The sequence below is a fragment of the Eschrichtius robustus genome, chromosome 7 (assembly GCF_028021215.1).
Source record: "Eschrichtius robustus isolate mEscRob2 chromosome 7, mEscRob2.pri, whole genome shotgun sequence".
Lineage (NCBI taxonomy): Eukaryota > Metazoa > Chordata > Mammalia > Artiodactyla > Eschrichtiidae > Eschrichtius > Eschrichtius robustus.
Window position 1 is genome coordinate 78,210,290 of NC_090830.1, and position 22,047 is coordinate 78,232,336.

Consider the following 22,047-nt stretch of genomic DNA (forward strand, 5'->3'; position numbering starts at 1 on the left):
AAAAATGTAAAATGGCAATAAAGCAAGTAAGAGTATTAACTAATCACATTTTTTTAATAAATTTATTTATTGATTGATTGATTTTTGGGTGTGTTGGGTCTTCGTTTCTGTGCGAGGGCTTTCTCTAGTTGCAGCGAGCGGGGGCCACTCTTCATTGCGGTGCGCGGGCCTCTCACTATCGTGGCCTCTCTTGTTGCAGAGCACAGGCTCCAGAAGCACAGGCTCAGTAGTTGTGGCTCACGGGCCTAGTTGCTCCGCGGCATGTGGGATCTTCCCAGACCAGGGCTCGAACCCGTGTCCCCTGCATTGGCAGGCAGATTCTCAACCACTGCGCCACCAGGGAAGCCCTAATTACATTTTTTTAGCAAGTAATTTGGAAATCTCAAGAGCCTCAAAAGACCCATACACAAGCATTCTATAGAAATCTGGACTAAGAAAATAACCTGGAATTAAAAGAAAGTTTTGTATAATAAAGTACATTATATAAAATCCACAAAATATATGCATAAAATCTGTGTAGAAATACTACATCCAAAAATTGTCAGATTTTAAATGTTTTATATATTTTCTACCATAAATATGTATTTATTGATATAAATTATATATAGTCTATATTATGTATAACATGTAAACTATAAATATTAACATGCATGTATAAAACAGAAGTAAACTTTATTTTTTTGAGCCTAAAATAAATCTCAGCCATTAACAGAGCCTGCTTTGAATGAAATCTTAGAAGGTGAGGAAGAGATGACCATATGAGTGTTTAAATCTCTATAAATATCTTGCTGTAAGTCTTTACCTCTCCAGCTGATGGAACTTGCAGACCAACCATGCAGTTCTGCAGCGGCCCTATTGGAATGAAGGATTCAGGCAAAGAGTAGGCAGCCTCCAATGTGACCTTCAGGAGATTGCCTCCTGAGATCTGGGCTGCGGTCAATAAGGGCTCCGCCACAAATACTTTAACTTCAAGACTGCACTGCTGTAAAAGAATAAAATTACACAGACATTTGAAAATGCCAGAGGCCTCCCTTTTTTTACATTATCTCATTTGAACCTCACATCATTGCTCAAGGTAAGAAGGTCAGGTTTAATTATTTCCATACAGAGGATTCAAATAGCTTTTTTTAGGTCCCATGAGTTAGAGATAAAGCCAAGAAGAGAACCTTATCCCTAAGCTAGAGCCCTTCCCTTCTTTTCTTCTATAAGATCTAAGGGAAATCAACAGTACATAGACTGGGACACTGGACCAAGGAAGGCAGATTGAGCCCAGATATCTACTTCTTTCCAGCACAAATCACATGGAATGACAGAAGGATATTAATTGATTATCTTTATATCCAATAAAACAATAATGCTACAATAGCCCTGGAAAACAAGAAATGCCATCACTGGACTACACATTTTTAGGAATCATTGAAAGACAGAAAGCAAATTAAATCAGATCTACCAAAAAAACCTAGGAGAAACCAATCACATCCTAAAATAAGAGAAGGAGAGAATCACAGCAGATGTAGGAGTGGACTGTGGCAGCTCGAAGGTCAGAATCAACAAGAATCAGGAAGGGGCCTACATCAACGGTTAAGTAGGGAACTGCATTCAGAATAGTTGGGGCAGTTGGGCCTTACTTGTGCAAAACTGAAGACAGCTGTGGTATCTGCTGAGAGTGAGTGTACTTGTACAAGAGTGGCAAAAGCAGTGCCCCAAGAAGCTACTGATCCCAGGAGGAACTGGGAAACAAAGTCCAGAACACAAACCAGTAACACAGCCTACCAATTCATGCTTCCCCTCCTCCAGTGACCAGAAGCAGGCTACCATGCCAGAAAGTGTGTTAGATGCATTCATATACTATTTAATTTAATTCATCAGGTCATAGTTAAAGAGGCATTTCCATGGTTAAGCCTTCCCTGCATCTACCCCGGGGCAAAGTAACAGATACCTACTCTGTGTCCATATGCCCCACCCCACCATTTAATCACACTGGTCATAACCTCTGATGTGTAGATTATGAACTCCTAAAGTAGGAGTCTGGCTTATTCATCTTTGTTTCCCAGAACCTAGCACTATGTGTGCCTGTGAAAAGAAGGTGCCTGATGAATTGGACTCAACTAAATTTAACCTTAAGAGCAGACAGGCTTGACTGAATATCAGGCTGAAATGTTAAGAGTTAAAACTCTGATTACCTTAACACCTGATCGAAGAGGTTCCAAGGGCGAGCCTGGCACAGGGTGCAACGGGACCATCGTTTCAAACGAACTCTCTCCTGCGAAAAGAAGGCCAAGTCAAGCCAAAGAAGGAAGGGTTAGGCAGAAATAACTGTGCTCATCTTTCAGTGAATCCCTCAAACTCACTGAGGCTGATTTTTACACTTCTCTGGAACTAAGTTTTATGAGCTTTGTTATTTCTGCTTTTGAGCAAATCACACATCTGACCTTCCAGTAAAGGAAGAAGGTCCACCACAGCTTGACCAAGAATCATGGTCTTCTCCTCTTTCTGTTTCTTTTCCTTTGGTAAAGCTTCAGTCATCGTTACTAGAAAAATCAAAACAAAGAAAATGAGAACATGTCTAGCTCACACATCAGATAACCAAGGTGCAACAAACAAAGCATTGTCAGAGAAATTCAAGTTAAGAGAAATGAACTTGAAACTCGAGAAGGCACCATTATTAGTGACTTCCAGTGGAAGATACTGGACCTCCTCAGTGACTTATTAATCTTTTTGCATGCAAATTATTTTTAAAAAGGATTTTTACATCATAATCATGTACACACATATGTATAAACTTACTGATACATATGATTATAACAAAGTTTCATGTAATATTCATCCTTAGCTCAAAATCCTTAGGTATTTTCTATTCTATTTCATGTATAAGAAATTACTGGTCATGACTCCCTCAATCAATTTTAGGAAAGACTAAAAATCACCATCTGGGACTTCTGTGGTGGCGCAGTGGTTAAGAATCCACCTGCCAATGCAGGGGACACGGGTTCGAGCTCTGGTCCGGGAAGATCCCACATGCCGCGGAGCAACTAAGCCCGTGTGCCGCAACTAATGAGCCTGCGCTCTACAGCCTGTGAGCCACAACTACTGAGCCTGCATGACACAACTACTGAAGCCTGAGCACCTAGAGCCTGTGCTCTGCAACAAGAGAAGCCACCACAACACAAAGCCCGTGCACCACAACTAAGAGTAGACCCCGCTCGTCACAACTAGAGAAAGCCCACGTGCAGCAATGAAGACTTAATGCAGCCAAAAATAAATAAATAAATAAATTTTAAAAGTAAAATAAAATAAAGAGGGAACCTGAAAGTCCCTTTTTCCTTTTTTAAAAAAATATTTATTTATTTATTTATTTATTTATTTGGATGCATTGGGTCTTCGTTGCGGCACGCAAGATCTTCGTTGTGGCGTGGGGTCTTCTCTCTAGCTGTGGCACGTGGTCTCCAGAGTGTGTGGACTCAGTTGTTGCAGCACATGGGCTTAGCTGCCCCGTGGCATGTGGGATCTTAGTTCCCGACCAGAGATTGAACCCATGTCCCCTGCACTGGAAGGATTCTTAACCACTGGACCACCAGGGAAGTCCCCAGTCCCTATGTTTATTTGTTTTAATTCCATGATTTCTTATGGTACATACTTACATGGTTTAACTTTTTACACATTTTTATCCACCTAGAATTTATTTTGGTGTAATTCTGAGATATTAGTTACATCTTTTTCCAGAGAGCTACCCAGGTGTCCTTACACCACTGATTACATAGACCATCTTTTTCCCTACTGATGTGAAATGTCATCTTAATCAGATGCTAACTTACCAGAAGTATTGGTGACGATCTCTGGACCTGCTAGTCTGTCCTAATAATCTGTAAGTCTCTGCATGCACAAATACCGCATTGTTTTATTATGGTCTTACACTATGTTTTACTGTCATGTAGGATTAATAATCCCGCATTAACTTTCTTTTCAGAAATTCCTGATTATTCTTACTTTAAAAACTTTTTTCTGGGGACTTCCCTGGTGGTGCAGTGGTTAAGAATCCTCCTGCCAATGCAGGGGACATGGGTTCGATCCCTGGTCCGGGAAGATACCACATGCCACGGAGCAACTAAGCCCATGTGCCACAACTACTGAGCCTGCGCTCTACAGCCCGTGTGCCACAACTACTGAAACCCGTGTGCCTAGAGCCCGTGCCCTGCAACAAGAGAAGCCACTGCAATGAGAAGGATGCGCACCGCAGCAAAGAGTAGCCCCCGCTCGCAGCAACTAGAGAAAGCCCACACGCAGCAATGAAGACCCAACGCAGCCAAAAATAAATTAAAAAAATATAAATTAAAAAAAAAAAACTTTTTTCTGTAAGCATTCTATAATTAAAAAAATAATGTTGGCAGATTTATAGAGATCATGTTAAACTTACAGATAAACTGAGGGAGAATGACATCTTTGTTATGTTGAGCATTCCTGTTCAACATGGTATGCCTTTCCTTTTGTTCCACCTCATACCTCTCAACAGCATTTTCTTTGAATGCTTGAATCAGGATCCAAATAAGTTCCACACATTGTGATTAGCTGGTGTCTCTTTTTTTTAAATTTATTTATTTTATTTATTTTTATTTTTGGCTGCATTGGGTCTTCGTTGCTGCGGTCGGGCTTTCTCTAGTTGCGGCGAGTGGGGGCTACTCTTTGTTGCGGTGCGCGGGCTTCTCATTGCAGTGGCTTCTCTTGTTGCAGAGCACGGGTTCTAGGCGCGCGGGCTTCAGTAGTTGTGGCATGTGGCTCTAGAGTGCAGGCTCAGTAGCTGTGGCGCACGGGCTTTGTTGCTCCGTGGCATGTGGGATCTTCCCAGACCAGGGCTCGAACCCGTGTCCCCTGCATTGGCAGGTGGATTCTTAACCACTGCGCCACCAAGGAAGTCCCTAGCTGGTGTCTCTTAAGTCTCCTTCACTCTATTGATGCGTCTTCCATTTCTTTAGGTTTTCTAAATTGTCCATTTTATCAAAGTTTTCAAGAGTAATGGCAGAATATTTTTTTATGTCTTTTAAAAATTGTTTTAAAATACACATTACATAAAGTTGATCATCCTAACCATTTTTAAGTATTAGTCCAGTGGTATTAAGTATATTCACATTTTTGTGCCACCTTCACAGCTATCCATCTCCATAACTCTTTTCACCTTCTAAAATAGAAACTTTATACCTGTTCAACAATAACTCCCCATTTTCCCCTCCCCCTGGAAATCACCAGGATACTTTCTATCCCTATGCATTTGACTACTCTAGGTAACTCATATAAGTGAAATCATACAGTACTTGTCTTTTCATGACTGGCTTATTTCACTTAACATAATGTTCTCAAAGTTCATCCATGTTATAGCATATGTCAGACTTTCCTTCCTTTTATGGCTGAACAATATTCTACTGTACGTACATACCACATTCTGCTTATCCATTCATCTGTCAATGGACACGTGGATTGCTTCCACATTTTACCTTTTGTGAATAATGCTCCTATGAACATAAGTGTACATATATCTCTTTGAGACCCTGCTTTCAATTCTTTTGTATATATTCCCAGAAGTGAAATCGCTGGATCATACGGTCATTCTATTTTTAATTTTTTGAGGAACCACCAGTTCCTACAGTAACCGTACCATTTTACAGTCCCACCAAAAGTACACAATGGTTCCGATGTGTCTACATCCTTGCCAACACTTGTTTTCTGTTTCTTTGACAGAGCCATCTTAATGGGTATGAGATTGTATCTCGTATTTTTGGTTAGCATTTCCCTAATTAGTGATGTTGACTATTTTTTCATGTGTTTACTGGCCATTTGTAGATCATCTTTGGAGAAAAGTCTATTCAAATCCTTTGCCCATTTTTGAATTAGGTTGTTTGGGGTATTTTTGGTATTGAATTTTAGGAGTTCTCTATGTTAACCCCCTATCAGAAATATGATTTGTAAATATTTTCTCCCATTCTGTGGGTTGCCTTTTTACTCTGTGGATAGTGTCTTTTGATGCCCCAAAGTTTTAAATTTTGATGAAGTTCAATTTGTCCATTTTTTTCTTTTGTTACCTGTGCCTTTGCTATCCAATCCAAGAGTCACTGCGAAATCTAATGTGATGAAGTTTTGACCTATGTTTTTTTCTAAGTGCTTTATTGTCTTAGAACTTACATTTAGGTCCTTGATCCATTTTTGAGTTAAGTTTTGAATGTGGTGTTAGGTAAGAGTCCAACTTCATTCTTTTGCATGTGGATATCCAGTTTTCCTAGCACCACTAGTTGAAAAGACTTACCCTCCCTATTGAATGGTCTTCGCATCCTTGTCAAAAATCATTTGACCATATATGTTAGGGTTTATTCCTCAGCTCTCTATTCTATTCCACTGTTCTGTATGTCTCTGTTTCTGTCAATATCACACTGTTTTGATTACTGTAGCTTTGTAGTAGGTTTTGAAAACAAAGTATGAGACCCCCAACTTTGTTCTTTTTTAAGACTGTTTTGGATATTTGGGGTCTCTTAAGATTTCATACGAATTATAGAAAGGTTTTTTTTAAAATTTCTGCAAAAAAATGTCTTTAGAATTTTTATAGGGATTGCATCGAATCTGCAGATCACTTGGGGAAGTACTGACATTTTAACAATATTAAATCTTCCGATCCATGGACATGTGATATGTTTCAATTTATTTGTGTCATCTTTAATTTCCTTCAGCAATGTTTTGTAGTTTTATATTTATGTAGATATATCTTTCTCTATTCTTTTACTTTTTACTTTACCATATGGTTATATTTTGAGTTTCTAGTATATACTGTATTTCTTTATCAAATTTGCAATCTGTCTTGATATATTTAATGTAATTATTAATATATTAGGGCTTAAGTCTGCTGGTTTTGTTTGTCCTCTCTTTTTCATTTCTCTGTTTTCTTTTCTCAGCCTTCCTCTGGATTACCTAAACATTCTTTAGAATTCCATTTTTATTTACCTATAATACTTTTGAATATATCTCTTTGTATAGATGTTTTAGTAATTGCTATAGGTATTGCATTATATATATACTATTTATTACAATCTACTGATGTCATCATTTCACTAGTTTGAATTAAGTATAGAAACCTTACCTCCCTTTATGTCCCCTTGCCCTCCCTGTTTATAATTGCCCAAAATACTTTCTCAATATACAGAACCACATCAGATAGTGTTATACTTTGTTTCAAGTGTCAAACACAATTTAGAAAACTCAAGGAGAAGGAAAGCTTATTTTATTTGTCCAAATTTTTGCTTACCATATTCTTTCTTCTTTCCTGATGTTTCTAGGTTCTTTCTTTTTTTTTTAAAGCTTGACGGTATTCACATTGCTTAATTTGTGTCATGCTTTATTTATTTATTTATTTATTTATGGCCGTGTTGGGTCTTCGTTTCTGTGCAAGGGCTTTCTCTCTAGTTGTGGCAAGCGGGGACCACTCTTCATTGCGGTGCACGGGCCTCTCACTATCGCGGAGCACAGGCTCCAGACGCGCAGGCTCAGTAATTGTGGCTCACGGGCCCAGCTGCTCCGCGGCATGTGGGATCTTCTCAGACCAGGGCTCGAACCCATGTCCCCTGCATTAGCAGGCAGATTCTCAACCACTGCGCCACCAGGGAAGCCTCAAGGTTCTTTCTTTTATCATTCCCTTTCTGTTCAGAGAACTTCCTTCAACCATTCTTTTAGGGTAGGTCTTCTGGTGACAAATTCTTAGTTTTCTTTCATTTGAGAATATCTTGATTTCCACTTCATGTCTTTTATTTAGGTATTCGATTCTAGGTGAACAGTTCTTCTATCACTTTGTAAATAGTGTTCCATTTCCTTTGGGCCTCCATGTTTTCTGATGAGAAACTGATACCATTGTAGTTGTTTTCCCCTGCTCTCAGATTTTTTTTTCTGTGTCTTTAGTTTTCAGAAGTTTTATTATGATGTTTCTTAGTACAGATTTCTTTTGGGTTTATCCTGTTGGGACTTTGCTCAGCTTCCTGAATCTGTAGGTTTATGTCTCTAGCCAAATTTGGGGAGTTTTCAGGCTTAGCTTCTTTGAATATTTTTTCAGCCTCACTCTCTTTCTTCTCTCCTTCTGATACTCCAATAACACTGTTAAATCTTTTGTCATAGTCCCACAGGACTCTGAAGTTCTGCTCATATTCTTTTAGTCTATTTCTTCTACATTACTCAGATTGAGTAATTTCTATTGCTCTATCTTCCAGTTCACTGATTCTTTCCTCTTTCTCCTCCATTCTGCTGTTGAGCCCATTCACTGAGCTTTTCATAACAGTTAATGTATTTTTCAGTTCTAAAATTTCTACTAGATTCTTCTTTATATCTTCTATTTCTGACTGAGACTTTCTATTTCCCCTATGAGTCTATCTATTGTTTTTTCATTTGTTTCCAACATGTTTACAATTGCTCATTGAAGCATTTTTATCATGGCTTCTTTAAAATCTTTGTCTAATAATTCTAACATATCTGTCATCTTGGTGTTAGCATCTACTGATTATTTGTTTAATTCAGTTTGAGATCTTCCAGTTCTTAGTATAATGAGTGATTTTCAAATGAAAGCTGGAATTTTTATATTATGTTATGAAACTCTGAATCATACTTAAACCTTCTTTTTTGCTGGCACTTTTTGACACTGCTCCTACACAGGAAGGGGAGAGGCAATGCCTCATTATCTTCAGGTGGAGATAGAAGTCTAGGCTCCCCACTCAATCTCCATTAATACCTGAGTGGGGTGGCTCCTCCGTACTGCTGAGGGGAAATGGGGGTTCTGATTCCTTACTTGTTCTCTACTGATACTACAGTGGGTGTAGATGCATTACCACTAGGTGATGGTGAGTTTTGATTTTACACTAGACCCCGTTTGACACACCCCAGTGGGGAGTGGAGGAGCACCTTGTTACTGCCAGATTGGGGCAGAAGCCCTGGCTCCCCGTGCAGTCTCCATTAAAACCACATGTTGAGGGAATTCCTTGGTGGTCCAGTGGTTAGGACTCGGTGCTTTCACTGCCTGGGCACAGGCTCTATCCCTGGTCAGGGAACTAAGATCCAGCAAGCTGCATGGCACGGCCAAAGGGAAAAAATCAAAAAACAAAAAACACATGTTGAGAGAGGGGGGTCATTACCATAGGGCATAAAAGTCCTGGCTTCCTACTTGGTCTTCTCTGACACCACTCAAGTAGGCTGTTGAGGCATGTTATTTCAGCTTTGTGTGTGTGTAAGCCTAGGTTCCCCACTTGGCTTGGGTGTGGGTGGGGCTACAGTTTTTTTTTCTGGGCATTTGACTGCAGTAGAGCAGTTTCTGTCTAAATGTTTTCTGTCATGCTAGGCCGCCCCGCCCCCTTTCCTGGTCTTTTGATTAGAGAGAGAAGACTTTTGTTGGTTGGTTGGTTTGATCTGTACCCATTTTTGTTTCCAGGTTGCTGGCTTCTTCAGCATAGAGTTTGGGATATATGAGGCAAAAAGAAAACCCAAGGAACTCACACTGTCTTTCCTCAAGTCTCATTTCTTTCTTCTCTCTACCTTTCAGAGTCTGTTATGTTTGTTATATAAATAATGTCCAGGGTTTATAGTTATGAGAGGAATAGAGGAAAGTATATCTAGTCCATCTTCTTGGAGGCAGAAGTTCTGTTTAAAATTCTTCTTGATTTCTAATGACTGTACTTAAGATTATAAATGTATCTCTAAGCACTACGTTAGCTAGATCCCCCAGTTTTGGTGTTTGGTGTTTTACTGTTGACTTGATTCTAACTGCTTTGCAGTTTTTATTATGATTTCTTCTTTGTCCCATGAATTATTCATAATAATTTTTGTTATATTTTTGTTATTTCTTATTTTTTTGACTGTTGTATTTTGGTCAGAAAACCTGGTCTATATGCTATTGATTCTTTGGTATATGGCAGGACTTGCTTTGTGGCCTGGTAAGTGGCCAGCTTTTATTATACAAATGTTCCTTGCATGTTTTAAGAAAATACGTATTATTTAATGATCAACATAACTCTATGATTACTAATTCTTAGGGAAGCTTTTTTGTCTACCCAGCACCTAGACAGATATAATGGTGAGTGAACTTTTTTTCTAGCCCAATCTTTTTGAGAGTCTTGGCTTATGACAAGGTAGGTGGTCTCACTCTCAACTTCCTATCTACAGCAGCCCAAGTCTCTGTCTCTGTAAGAGCATTAAAATCCAAGCCCCTGGGTTTTGGAATACTGCCCTCTGTCCCCACACCACCACACAGCAATGGCAGCTGTTCAAGAGTTCCAGGTTTCAGTTTCTGTTTCATTTCTGGAACAAAGGAAATACCATTTCTTTCTCATGAGTTCAGTGACATGCTTAAAATAATGGCCCAGTGTTGTCTTTCCCATCCAGCATGCTAGAGAAGAAGGCAATTGAGATACAACTCTTACTTGGGGTGACAGAGAAGCACAGAGGAAAGAAGAAAGAAGTAGAAGAGAGTGGGTGGGATAAAAGAGTGCAGGTCAGATGGATGCCTCCGTGGTTGACTGATTCCCACCTATGCCAGAGCTAGGATCACTGTTCTTGAACAGTATTTCCCAGTAATCACCTGAGACATTTTTTTTCCCAAGGTACAGCTACCTAGGCTCTTCCCATGGCAACTGTGAATTTAGTGGTATGGGGTGGGACCCTGAAGATTACTTTCTCCCAGATTACTTTCTCTCAGGTGACTGTTACGGAAAGAAAGGTCTGGAAAGCGCTGCTCTAGAATACTGTATAGATTCTCAGGTCTACCTCTCTGGGTTTGGGATCTTGGAATCTGTGGGTTTTGGCAGGCACCTTAGGAGATGTGCCACTAAAAAATAACAAAAACAAAAAATAACAAGTATGGGTCATCAGTCGGATCAAGATTGCAGAGGAATAGGATGGGGAGCTCACCTTCTGCCACAACTACATCAAGAATACATCTACATGTGGAACGATTCTCACAGAACATCTACTGAATGCTGGCAGAAGACCTCAGACTTCCAAAAGGGCAAGAAAATCTCCACATAACTTGGTAGGACAAAAGAAAAGAGAAAAAAAAGAGAGAAAGGAATCAGGATGGGACCTGCACACCCAGGAGGGAGCTGTGAAAGAGGAAAAGTTTCCACACACTGGGAAGTCACCTCACTGGTGGGGAGATCAGCCAGAACAGAGGGGGAGCTTTAGAGCCTCAGAGGAGAGTGCAGCAGCCGATTTGCAGAGGGCAAAGCAGAGAGAAACCTGCACAGATTGTTGGTGTCACCACCCGGCACTCCCCAGCCTGAGACGCTTGTCCACTGAGGCGGGCGGGGACTAAGTGCTGAGGCTCGGGCTTTGGAGGTCAGAGCAGGGGAGAGGACTGGGGTTGGCTGCATGCAGACAGCCTGAGGGGGCTAGGGTGTGGTGTGCCTCAATCAAGGGAGTACAGGAAGAAGCCTGGGCCGACCAGAGAGGCAAGATGCCATTGTTGGGGGTGCGAGAGGAGAGAGGCGGGACCTCCATAGGAGCTTCTTTCTCCGCACACGCTCTCAGGTGGCAGAGCACTGCCTACATGAGCTCCAGGGGCAGGTACGAGCTGCCACTGCCATCTCGGACTCCAGAGGTGGGTGCAGACCGCTGCCACCACTGAGGGTCCCACAACTGGGCACCAACCGCTGCCCCAACCATTGCCTTCCTGGGAGTGTGCTCGGGCTGCACACCCGCACACCCACTATCAAGGGGATAACGGCCAGCACAAACTGTGGAAAGAGACAGCAAGCATCCAAACCAAAAACAGCCCTCACGCCAAAAATATATTTAACCTACACAAGCTACGCAGGGACATTCCCACATATAAATAGCCCTCCAAGATGAGAGTAGAAAACCGTTTCTCCTAAACTCACAGAGTAAGAGAAATATAAGCAAAATGAAGAAGCAGTTAAACTGCTTCTTTAACTCCCAGTTAAAAGACCAAGAGAGTTCCCCAGAAGGAACAAACAAGGAAACAGACCTCTTCAGTCTAATAGACACTGAGTTCAAAAAGGTAATGAAAATACTGAAGGTATTAAGAAAGGCTATTGACAGAAATGCAGATTACTGTAAAAAGGAACTAGAAACTACAAGGAGGAACCAAGAAAAATTAGAAAATTCATTTGCCAAGACAAAAGCTGAGCTAAAGGCAATGAATAGCAGAATGAATAATGCAGAGGAAAGAATAAGGGATCTGGAAGATAGAATAATGGAAATTACCCAATCAAAACAGCAGAGAGAAAACCAAATGCAAAAAAAAAGAAAGCAATATAAGAGACCTATGGGATAATATAAAGAATGCCAATCTATGCATAACAGGGATTCCAGAAGGAGAAGAAAGAGAAAAGGGTATTGAAAATGTATTTGAAGAAATTATGGCTGAAAAATTCCCAGACCTAAAGAAGGAAACAGATATCTAGGTACAAGAAGCACAGAGGGTCCCAAACAAGGTGAACCCAAACCGACCTACACCAAGACATATTCTAATAAAAATGGCAAAAGTTAAAGATAAAGAAAGGATTCTAAAGGCAGCAAGAGAAAAAAAAATAGTTAATTACAAGGGAACTCCCATAAGGCTATCAGCTGATTTCTCTACAGAAACACTGCAGGTCAGAAGAGAGTGGCAAAATATATTCAAAGTTTTGAAAGGGAAAAATCTGCAACCTAGAATACTCTACCCAGCAAGATTATCATTCAGAATAGGAGGGGAAATAAAGAATTTCTCAGACAAGCAAAAACTAAAAGAATACAGCAATATTAAACCTATCCTAAAAGAAATATTGAAAGGTCTTCTCTAAATAGAAAAGAAACAAGAAGATATAGGAAGGAGGAAATCACAATTGGAAAGTAAATCACTTAAATTAGCCAGTATACAGATCAAAAAGAAAAAAAAACAAACCTATTTGTGAAAGCAATGATAAACACAAGGAACAGAAAAAGGATAAACATGAAGATGTAAAAAAGGACATCAAAATCCTAAAACGTGGGAAAGGAGAGTAAGAAAATGTAGATTCTTTTTTTTTAGAATGTGTTTGAACCTATATGACTATCAGTCTAAAGCAAGCAGATATAGGAAGAGGTTACCATACTTGAAAAACAGGTCAACCACAAATCAAAAATATACAATAGATTCACTAAACCCAAAAAGAAGAGAACACAAGCATAAAATAAATGGAAATCATCAAACCACAAAAAGAAAAGCAAAAAGAAAAAGAAAGGAACAAAAAAGAAACATAGAATCAACTGGAAAACAAGGTTTAAAATGGCAATAAAGGACTTCCCTGGTGGCGCAGTGGTTAAGAATCCACCTGCCAATGCAGGGGACATGGGTTTGAGCCCTGGTCCAGGAAGATCCCACATGCCACGGAGCAACTACGTCCGTATGCCACAACTGCTGAGCCTGCATTCTAGAGCCTGCAAGCCACAACTACTGAGCCCACGTGCCACACCTACTGAAGCCTGCGCGCCTAGAGCCTGTGCTCCGCAACAAGAGAAGCCACCGTGATGAGAAGCCCACACACTGCAACAAACAGTAGCCCCTACTCGCCGCAACTAGAGAAAGCCTGTGCCCAGCAATGAAGACCCAACACAGCCAAAAATAAATAACTAAATTTATTTTTAAAAAATGGCAATAAATACATTATGTATCAATAATTACCTTAAATGTCAATGGACTGAATGCTCCAATCAAAAGACAAAGAGTGGCAGACTGGATTAAAAAAACAAGAGCCTACAATATGCTGCCTACAAGAGACCCACCTTAGGGCAAATGACACACATAGATTGAAAGTGAGGGAATGGAAAAAGATATTTCATGCAAACAGAAATGAAAAGAAAGCGGGAGCTGCAATATTCATATCAGACAAAATAGACTTTAAAATAAAGGCCATAAAGAAAGATAAAGAAGGACATTATATAATGGTAAAAGGATGAATACAAGAAGAGGATTTTACACTCATCAACATATATGCACCTAATCCATTCACGATAAAAACTCTTACCAAAGTGGGTATACAGGGAATATATCTCAACATAATAAAAGCCATTATGACAAACCCACAGCCAATATAATACTCAATGGTGAAAAGCTGAAAGACTTCCCATTAAAATCTGGAACAAGACAAGGATGCCCACTCTTACCACTTCTAGTCAACATAGTATTGGAAGTCCTAGCCACAGCAATCAGACAAGAAAAAGGAATAAAAGGTATCCAAATTGGAAAGGAAGAGGTAAAACTGTCCCTATATGCAGATGACATGATACTATATATAGAAAACCCTAAGGACTCCACACAAAAACTACTAGATCTAATAGATTAATTCAGCAAAGTAGCAAGATACAAGATAAACATTCAGAAATCGGCTGCATGTCTTTACACTAACAATGAAATATTAGAAAGGGAATGTAAAAAAACAATACCTTTGGGAATTCCCTGGTGGTCCAGTGGTTAGGACCGCATGCTCTCACTACAGAGGGCCTGGTTTCAATCCATGGTTGGGGAACTAAAATCCCACAAGCCGCTTGGTGCGGCCAAATAAGAAAAAAAAAAAAAGCCTTTTAAAATTGCACCAAAAAAAAAAAAATACCTAGGAATAAACCTGACCAAGGAGGTGAAAGACTTATATGCTGAGAACTATAAAACATTAATAGAGGAAATTAAAGATGATTCAAAGAAATAGCTGTCTCATGCTCTTGGACTGGAAGAATTAATAGTTAAAATGGCAATACTACCCAAAGCAATCTACAGATTTAATGCAATACCTATCAAATTACCCATGACATTTTTCACAGAACTAGAACAAATGATCCAAAAATTTATATGGAATCATCAATGGAACAGAATAGAGAGCCCAGAAATAAACCCACACACCTATGGTCAATTAATCTTCAACAAAGGAGGCAAGAATATACAACGGGAAAAAGACAGTGTCTTCAGCAAGTCGTGCTGGGAAAGTTAGACAGCTGCATGTAAATCAATGAAGTTAGAACACACACTCACAGCAGCACAAAAATAAATTCAAAATGCCTTAAAGACTTAAACATAAGACATGACACCATAAAACTCCTAGAAGAAAGCATAGGCAAAACATTCTCTGACATAAATTGTACCAATGTTTTCTTTGGTCAGTCTCCCAAGGGAATAGAAATAAGAACAAAAATAAAGAAATGGAACCTAATCACCCTTACAAGCTTTTGCATAGCAAAGGAAACCATAAAAAAAAAAAAAAGGGACTTCTCTGGTGGTCCAGTGGTTAAGAATCCACCTTCCAATGCAGGGGATGTGGGTTCAATCCCTGGCTGGCGAAGTAAGATCCCACATGCCGTGGGGTAACTAAGCCCGTGTGTCGCAACTACTGAGCACACAAGCCACAACTAGAGAGAAGCCCATGCACCACAATGAAAGAGCCCACATGCTGCAACGGAGATCCTGTATACCACAGCTAAGACCCAATGCAGCCAAAAATTAATTAATTAAATAAATAAATAAATATTGGGACGTCCCTGGTGGCCAGTGGTTAAGAATCCACCTGCCAGTGCAGGCGATAAGGGTTCAAGCCCTGATCCAGGAAGATCCCACATGCCGTAGAGCAACCAAGCCTGTGTGCCACAACTACTGAGCCTGCGCTCTAGAGCCCATGAGCCACAACTACTGAGCCCACGCACCTAGAGCCCATATTCTGCAACAAGAGAAGCCACAGCAATGAGAAGCCCACGCACCACAACAAAGAGTAGCCCCCGCTCGCCACAACTAGAGAAAGCCCATGCGCAGCAACAAAGACCCAACACAGCCAAAAATAAATAAATAAATAAATTTATTTTTAAAAATTAAAATAAATAAATAAATATTAACAAAAGAAAAAGAAAAAAAAAGACAACCTACAGAATGGGAAAAAAGATTTGCAAATGATGCAACCAACAAGGGCTTAATCTCCAAAATATACAAACAGCTCATAAACCTGAACAACAAAAGAACAAACAACCCAATAGAAAAATGGGCAGAAGACCTTAATAAACATTTCTCCAAAGACATACAGATGGTCAGTAGGCACATGAAAAGATGCTCAACATCACTAATTATTAGAGAAGTACAAATCAAAACTACAATGAGGTACCACCTCACACCAGTCAAAATGGCCATCGTCAAAAGTCTACAAATAACAAATACTGGAGAGGGTGTGGAGAAAAGGGAACCCTCCCAAACTGTTGGTGGGAATGTAAGTTGGTGCAACCACTATGGAAAACAGTATGGAGATTCCTCATAAAACTAAAAATAGAACCACCATATGATCCAGCAATCCCACTCCTGGGCATATACTCAGACAAAACTATAATTCAAAAAGATACATGTACCCCTATATTCACAGCAGCACTATTTACAATAGCCAAGACATGGAAACAACCTAAATGTCCACTGACAGATGAATGGATAAAGAAGATATGGTACATATATACAATGGAATGTTACTCAGCCATAAAAAAGAATGAAATGATGCCATTTGCAGCAACATGGATGCAACCAGAGATTATCATACTAAGTGAAGTAAGTCAGAAAGAGAAAGACAAATACCATATGATATCACTTACATGTGGAATCTAAAATATGGCAGAAGAAAAAGTGGATATATGTGTATGTATAACTGACTCACTTTGTCGTACAGCAGAAACTAACACGAAATTGTAAACCAACCATACCCCGATAAAAAAAATTTTTTAATTAAAAAAAAGTCCTCATAAGTCAAATTACAGTATATCTTAATGTGAACATTCAAAATGACAATTCTAATTTAAACATATCTCGGGGTTACTAATGTTAATAATAAAAAGACAAAACAAAACAAAAATAAATAAATAAAATATGGCACAAATGAACCTATCTACAAAACAGAAACAGATTCACAGATATAGAGAACAGACTTGTGCTTGCCAAGGAGGCGGGGTGAGGGAGAGGGATGGACTGGGAGTTTAGGGTTAGTAGGTGCAAACTATCAGATTTAAAATGGATAAACACCAAGGTTCTACTGTATAGCACAGGGAACTATATCCAATCCCCTGGGATAAACCGAAATGGAAAACAATATTAAAAAAGAATGTATGTATGTGTATAACTGAGTCACTTTGCTGTACAGCAGAAATTAGCACAACATTGTAAATCAACTGTACTTCAATAAAAAATAAGTTAAGGGCTTCCCTGGTGGCACAGTGGTTGAGACTCTGCCTGCCAATGCAGGGGACACGGGTTCGAGCCCTGGTCTGGGAAGATCCCACATGCCGCGGAGCAGCTGGGCCTGTGAGCCACAACTACTGAGCCTGCGCGTCTGGAGCCTGTGCTCCGCAACAAGAGAGGCCGCGATAGTGAGAGGCCCGCGCACCGCAATGAAGAGTGGCCCCCGCTCGCCGCAACTAGAGAAAGCCCTCGCACAGAAATGAACACCCAACACAGCCAAAAATAAATAAATAAATAAATATTTTTAAAAAGTAAAAATAAGTTAAATAAATAAATAAAATTTTAAAAACCACACTACCAAAAAATAAAAAAGAGTATGGGTTAAAACAAACAAACAAAAAAGACTTAGCCTAGAATATAGGTTTAGGAACAAAGTATTTCAGAGATAATATTATGTAGTTAGAAACTGTAAAAGTGTGAATACAAAAACTATCCATCTATTTATCCATTCATTCATTCAACAAACATTTTTTGAGCCCCTTTCTATACCAGTTATTTCTAAGCACTAGAAATTCTGAAATAAATAAGATACAACCCTGATTTCAAAAAGTGTCTCCTCTAACAAGGGAGGCAAATTAATAATTGCTATACAGTTTGGTGAATATACAGAAGTACAGGTAGGGCTGCCAGGTAAAATACAAGATGCCAAATTAAATTTGAATTTCAGATAAACAACAAATACTTTTTTTAGTGTAAGTATGTCCCAAATTTTTTTTGGTTTTTTTGTTTGTTTGTTTTGTTTTTTTCCCCTAAATCTGGCAACCTTAAATACAGGAATACAAAGGAAAAGCTCGCAAATCAGCTTAGGAGACAAAGGCTACAAATTTCAGTTATATGTCTATTCATTTACACCCATGGATTGAATTGAGCATTATCTACATTCTTACTTGTTTGACTGTTAATAAGGATTGATTAGTTACTAAAAAGTTATTAAATAATATTTTTTAGGGAAATTAAAATGAGTTGTACATATGAATAGATCAAATTATCTATATATCATTGGTCCTGTTTCAAGTTGGGGGCTGTTTTTTTCATAAAAGAGTATGTTTGCTTTCATGTTACTGCTTATTGTTTCTTCAAAATTGTATAAATATTCTTTTTTTTTATCATATGTATGTTTTATTGTCAGCTGCTGGAAAGAATAAAGTCAATTTGGAAAATAAAAAAAAAATTTTTTTTAAAGTTCAGTTATGTGTCAAAAGGTCTTCAATACAAACTGATTAAAATTAGTAGGTCATGGTGACAGCTGCCAGAACCAGGTGGGACTCAAAGTATACTGTGTTATTCCCAGATTAAAAAGGTAAAATGTGTTCATCTGTCCCTACAACAGTTACTAAATACCTCAGAATATCCTGATCACTCATATAATTAACATATTTAGAATCCCAAGGACTTACAGAACACAGGTTTGTGGGCGAGGTCATCTAAAGTGACTCCTCCTTCAGGATTGAACTCAAAACTGCAAGTGAAGTTGTATTTTGCAGTTCCTTCTGGAGAAACAGTAATTTTTGCAGAGTCTCCCAGAACCACCTGATTGAATTCTGCACGGATAAAGGTAACTGGAGTATCTCCTTTAAAACCTTTCTGTTGACAGAAACATACTTTACAATTATATTCAAATAGAGAATTTTCCTACATATCTGGCAACCCATTTTGACTTTAAATAGCATTTTGCACGTTTTCCTAACAAGCTATGTCACAAATACAAACGGGGGAAGTAGAAAGTCATTAAACAAATCTAGTTGTAGCTAAATGCAACATTCTATTTAAAGGCCGTTAAGTTGGAAGCTTTGAAAAATGACAGTTATTGTGTTTATATGATTATAAAAGCACATTGTGGAAGATTTGAAAAAGTGAGGAAAGCACATAGGAAAACAAATTACCTGTAATAATATATTTTCTAGTGTTTTGCTGTGTGTGTATATATATATATGCACACACATTTATATATACATTTTTATATATACCCTTTAAAAGAAAGGAGATCATTTATTACATCCTGTTTTGAAATAAGCTTTTTGACTTCATAGTACTGAATGAATATTTTGACGTTTCATTATTCTTGTAAATTTTAATAGTTATATCATATTGCAGTTTTATTATTTAAATTCATCAAATGAAATAATCACAAGAGAAGGTCTGGAGGAATTCAGATCCTTTTCAGGAGAAAGGAACTGCTGTCTAGGAAAATGAAAACCAGTTGTTTCACCCCCATTAAATTTAGTATTCAAATTGCCAGGTATTTTACACACACTAATATGACTTGCTGATTATAGACTAACAATAAGGAACACTGAGAAGGAAGTGCCATTGCTAGGTAAAGCCAGGAGGTTTGGTGGTACAGAATAATGCAAAACTCCATGCCTCCTGCTAATGTTCCCAACACATCTTCCCCAAGCCACAACTGGATGACTGACAGGGAGACCTGAGCCCAAAGACAAAAGTACTTTCAAGGAGAATGAATAAACTAAGGACTTCCAGGATTCCCCAAAATAACTTTACCAAGTCATATCCATCTGTCACAGTGATCTGCACGGGTCTGCCTGTTGATGACACCTGCTCCATATCAGCACCTGGGCAAAGTCTCTCTGGTCTTCTTTGATCTCTGTGAACATAATGAATGAACCTGTCCCCTTATATACCATAGTTGCACAAGTATCCACAATACATCATAAACAATACCAGGGGAGAACCTAGAGAAATGCCCTAGTCCAGCACTGTTTTGTGCACTTTCCAACCTTTGTTGCCAGATAGGCAGTGCCTTAGGGACCTGGTCACAAGGATGATTCTGCTGGTTAGTGCTAAAAAGATCCTTATACATGTAACTAACCCATTAAGCACAAATTATCACAAGGCAAAGAGGGTAGGAATGCCATCACCCCACCTCCTTCAAAGTGTTTTTTGGTAGCTTTTTTCTTTTTTTGATGTGCAAAACTCCCCTCAAGCGTTACTTAATCTATCAGTTTTAGGAAAATATATTTTGATAACAAGAAAGAAGCAGCCACACAGAATGTTAGTCCACTGGAAAAAGACCTGACGTATGTCTTATTTAGTCAAAGATATTTTCAAATTATTTTACAACACTAAGGACACGACTTCAAAAATAAATTGGATATCTGTTAAGGAAAAAAAAAAAAGGTCATGTTTTCTGACTCAATTCAAAGTGGAACTTAATGCAATTCAAATATTTACATCGGATATACTATGCTAAGTGTGTCTAGGACTGGTGGTAGAAAAAAGAAAGAGATACGCGACTCCCTCATTTTTCCTGTTACCTACAAGTCTCAGATTACTTGTTCAACGTTATGTCTCCAGGCTCATTCAAGGCCTAAGTGGCCCTGACAACTTTCTTATCAAGTTTACATTTGACACGATCTTTTACATCTGTCTCCTTTCCTTTTCAATAGTAGCATGTGAGTTAGGCCTTCACTAGCCTGACCCTGGACAAATGCCTAACTTCTCTGAGCCTCAGTCTCACCTTCTATAAAACGGATAACATAACTTCTGACCTGTTTCACATTTGTTGCGAATATCCACTAAAATAGTAAAACTGCTTAACCTATGAAGCACCGCACAAATGGTGTTATTAATATGCACTACGTTTCTTGAATGCTTAATTACTTCTTTAAAGACAAGTAATCTATCATACATTTCTGCAGTCCCTGAGTGCCTGGCACCATGCCTTGCCCGCAAGAGGCATTAGCAGCATATCTGTTGAACAATGAGTGCAAGAAATCTGGCTAGTTAAAAATTATGGTCAAGGCAGTTAAGTGGGGGCTCCTGTTGCCACTGACAAGGCACGCATTTCTTGTCATCTGCTCAGAAGAAGTTGAAGGGGAAAAGTCAGATTAGAAAAAGGTTAGATGCACAACACTGTAAATCAACTATACTCCAATAATTTTTTTTTAATTTAAAAAATTAAAAAAACAAAAAACAATAGCTTAAACAAACAAACCCCAAAAAACAAAAAGAAAGAAATCGTTTAGGTGAAGGAGATGATGTGACTGGGAGTGGTCTGGGGACAGGAGCGCAGTCTGCGCTTACTGTAGGGGAATCTCGGCGCAAAGTGGGAAGTGGGGTCTCAGTCCGGCTTTGGGTGGGAGGCCTGGGCTTGGCGAGAGCGTCCGCGCCTAGCGGGGTCGGTGGCGTTCAAGTCTGTACGGGAGTACAGTCGTGCAGGGATGCGGCGTGTGCGTTTCAGCCTGGCCGAAGCTTAGGGAGAAGAGACTGAGGTAACACGGTGTGGCCGCAGGGCCGGGGTGGGGAGGCCGGGAAGAGACGGTTTTCTAAGGAGTAAGAGCAGACTTACCTCACTCAGCCGCAGAGGTGTTTTTTTTTTTTGCAACTATAGCAACCAATTACCTCTCGCGAGAAATTTGTCTCCACAATCACCGCAAGTTTATCCCAAGACTCGCGATAACATTGTCCGTGAGGGAAAGGGGGGCGGGGCGCGAGTTTCTGCGCCTGCGTTCCGGAAACCCTGCTCCTGAGCGACAGCCTCTGTATTTGCGGTCACTTGTGTTTTCGCCGATGCCACTTTCCCTTGGCATAAGTGTTGGCTAAGTACAAAGTTTTCCACCTTTCGAGTTTGCTTTTTCGACCCCTTTCTTTCAGTATCTCTCCATAAATAGGAGAAAAACCAAAAGCAAATTTATTTAAAGATAAAATAAAAGCCTTTATTAAACGGTTTTGAAAACAGGTCATTTAAATCTTTCTCCGTGAAAAATGCAGATAAGACAATATTTTAAAAGGGAGCCTGTCTCTCACACACTGTTGGGGAGAATGCAAAACTGCACTGCTTCTAGTGCTCA

At 39.3% G+C, this 22,047-nt stretch overlaps 1 protein-coding gene across 3 annotated transcripts in view; it reads right to left on the reverse strand.

Moving 5' to 3' along the window:
• The window catches only part of CFAP70 (cilia and flagella associated protein 70), an 88,588-nt gene extending 67,012 nt beyond the window's left edge, over window positions 1–21,576 (reverse strand). For all 3 annotated transcript variants that reach the window (XM_068547817.1, XM_068547816.1, XM_068547815.1), the window contains exons 1-6: window positions 21,546–21,576; window positions 19,739–19,841; window positions 18,634–18,820; window positions 2,433–2,531; window positions 2,184–2,263; window positions 803–982 (exon numbers count right to left, since the gene is read on the reverse strand). In XM_068547817.1, the coding sequence (XP_068403918.1) occupies window positions 803–982; window positions 2,184–2,263; window positions 2,433–2,531; window positions 18,634–18,820; window positions 19,739–19,801 (609 nt within the window). In that variant the 5' untranslated portion in view covers window positions 19,802–19,841; window positions 21,546–21,576. The remainder of the gene's footprint in view (window positions 1–802; window positions 983–2,183; window positions 2,264–2,432; window positions 2,532–18,633; window positions 18,821–19,738; window positions 19,842–21,545) is intronic.
• Window positions 21,577–22,047: the final 471 nt, after the last annotated feature.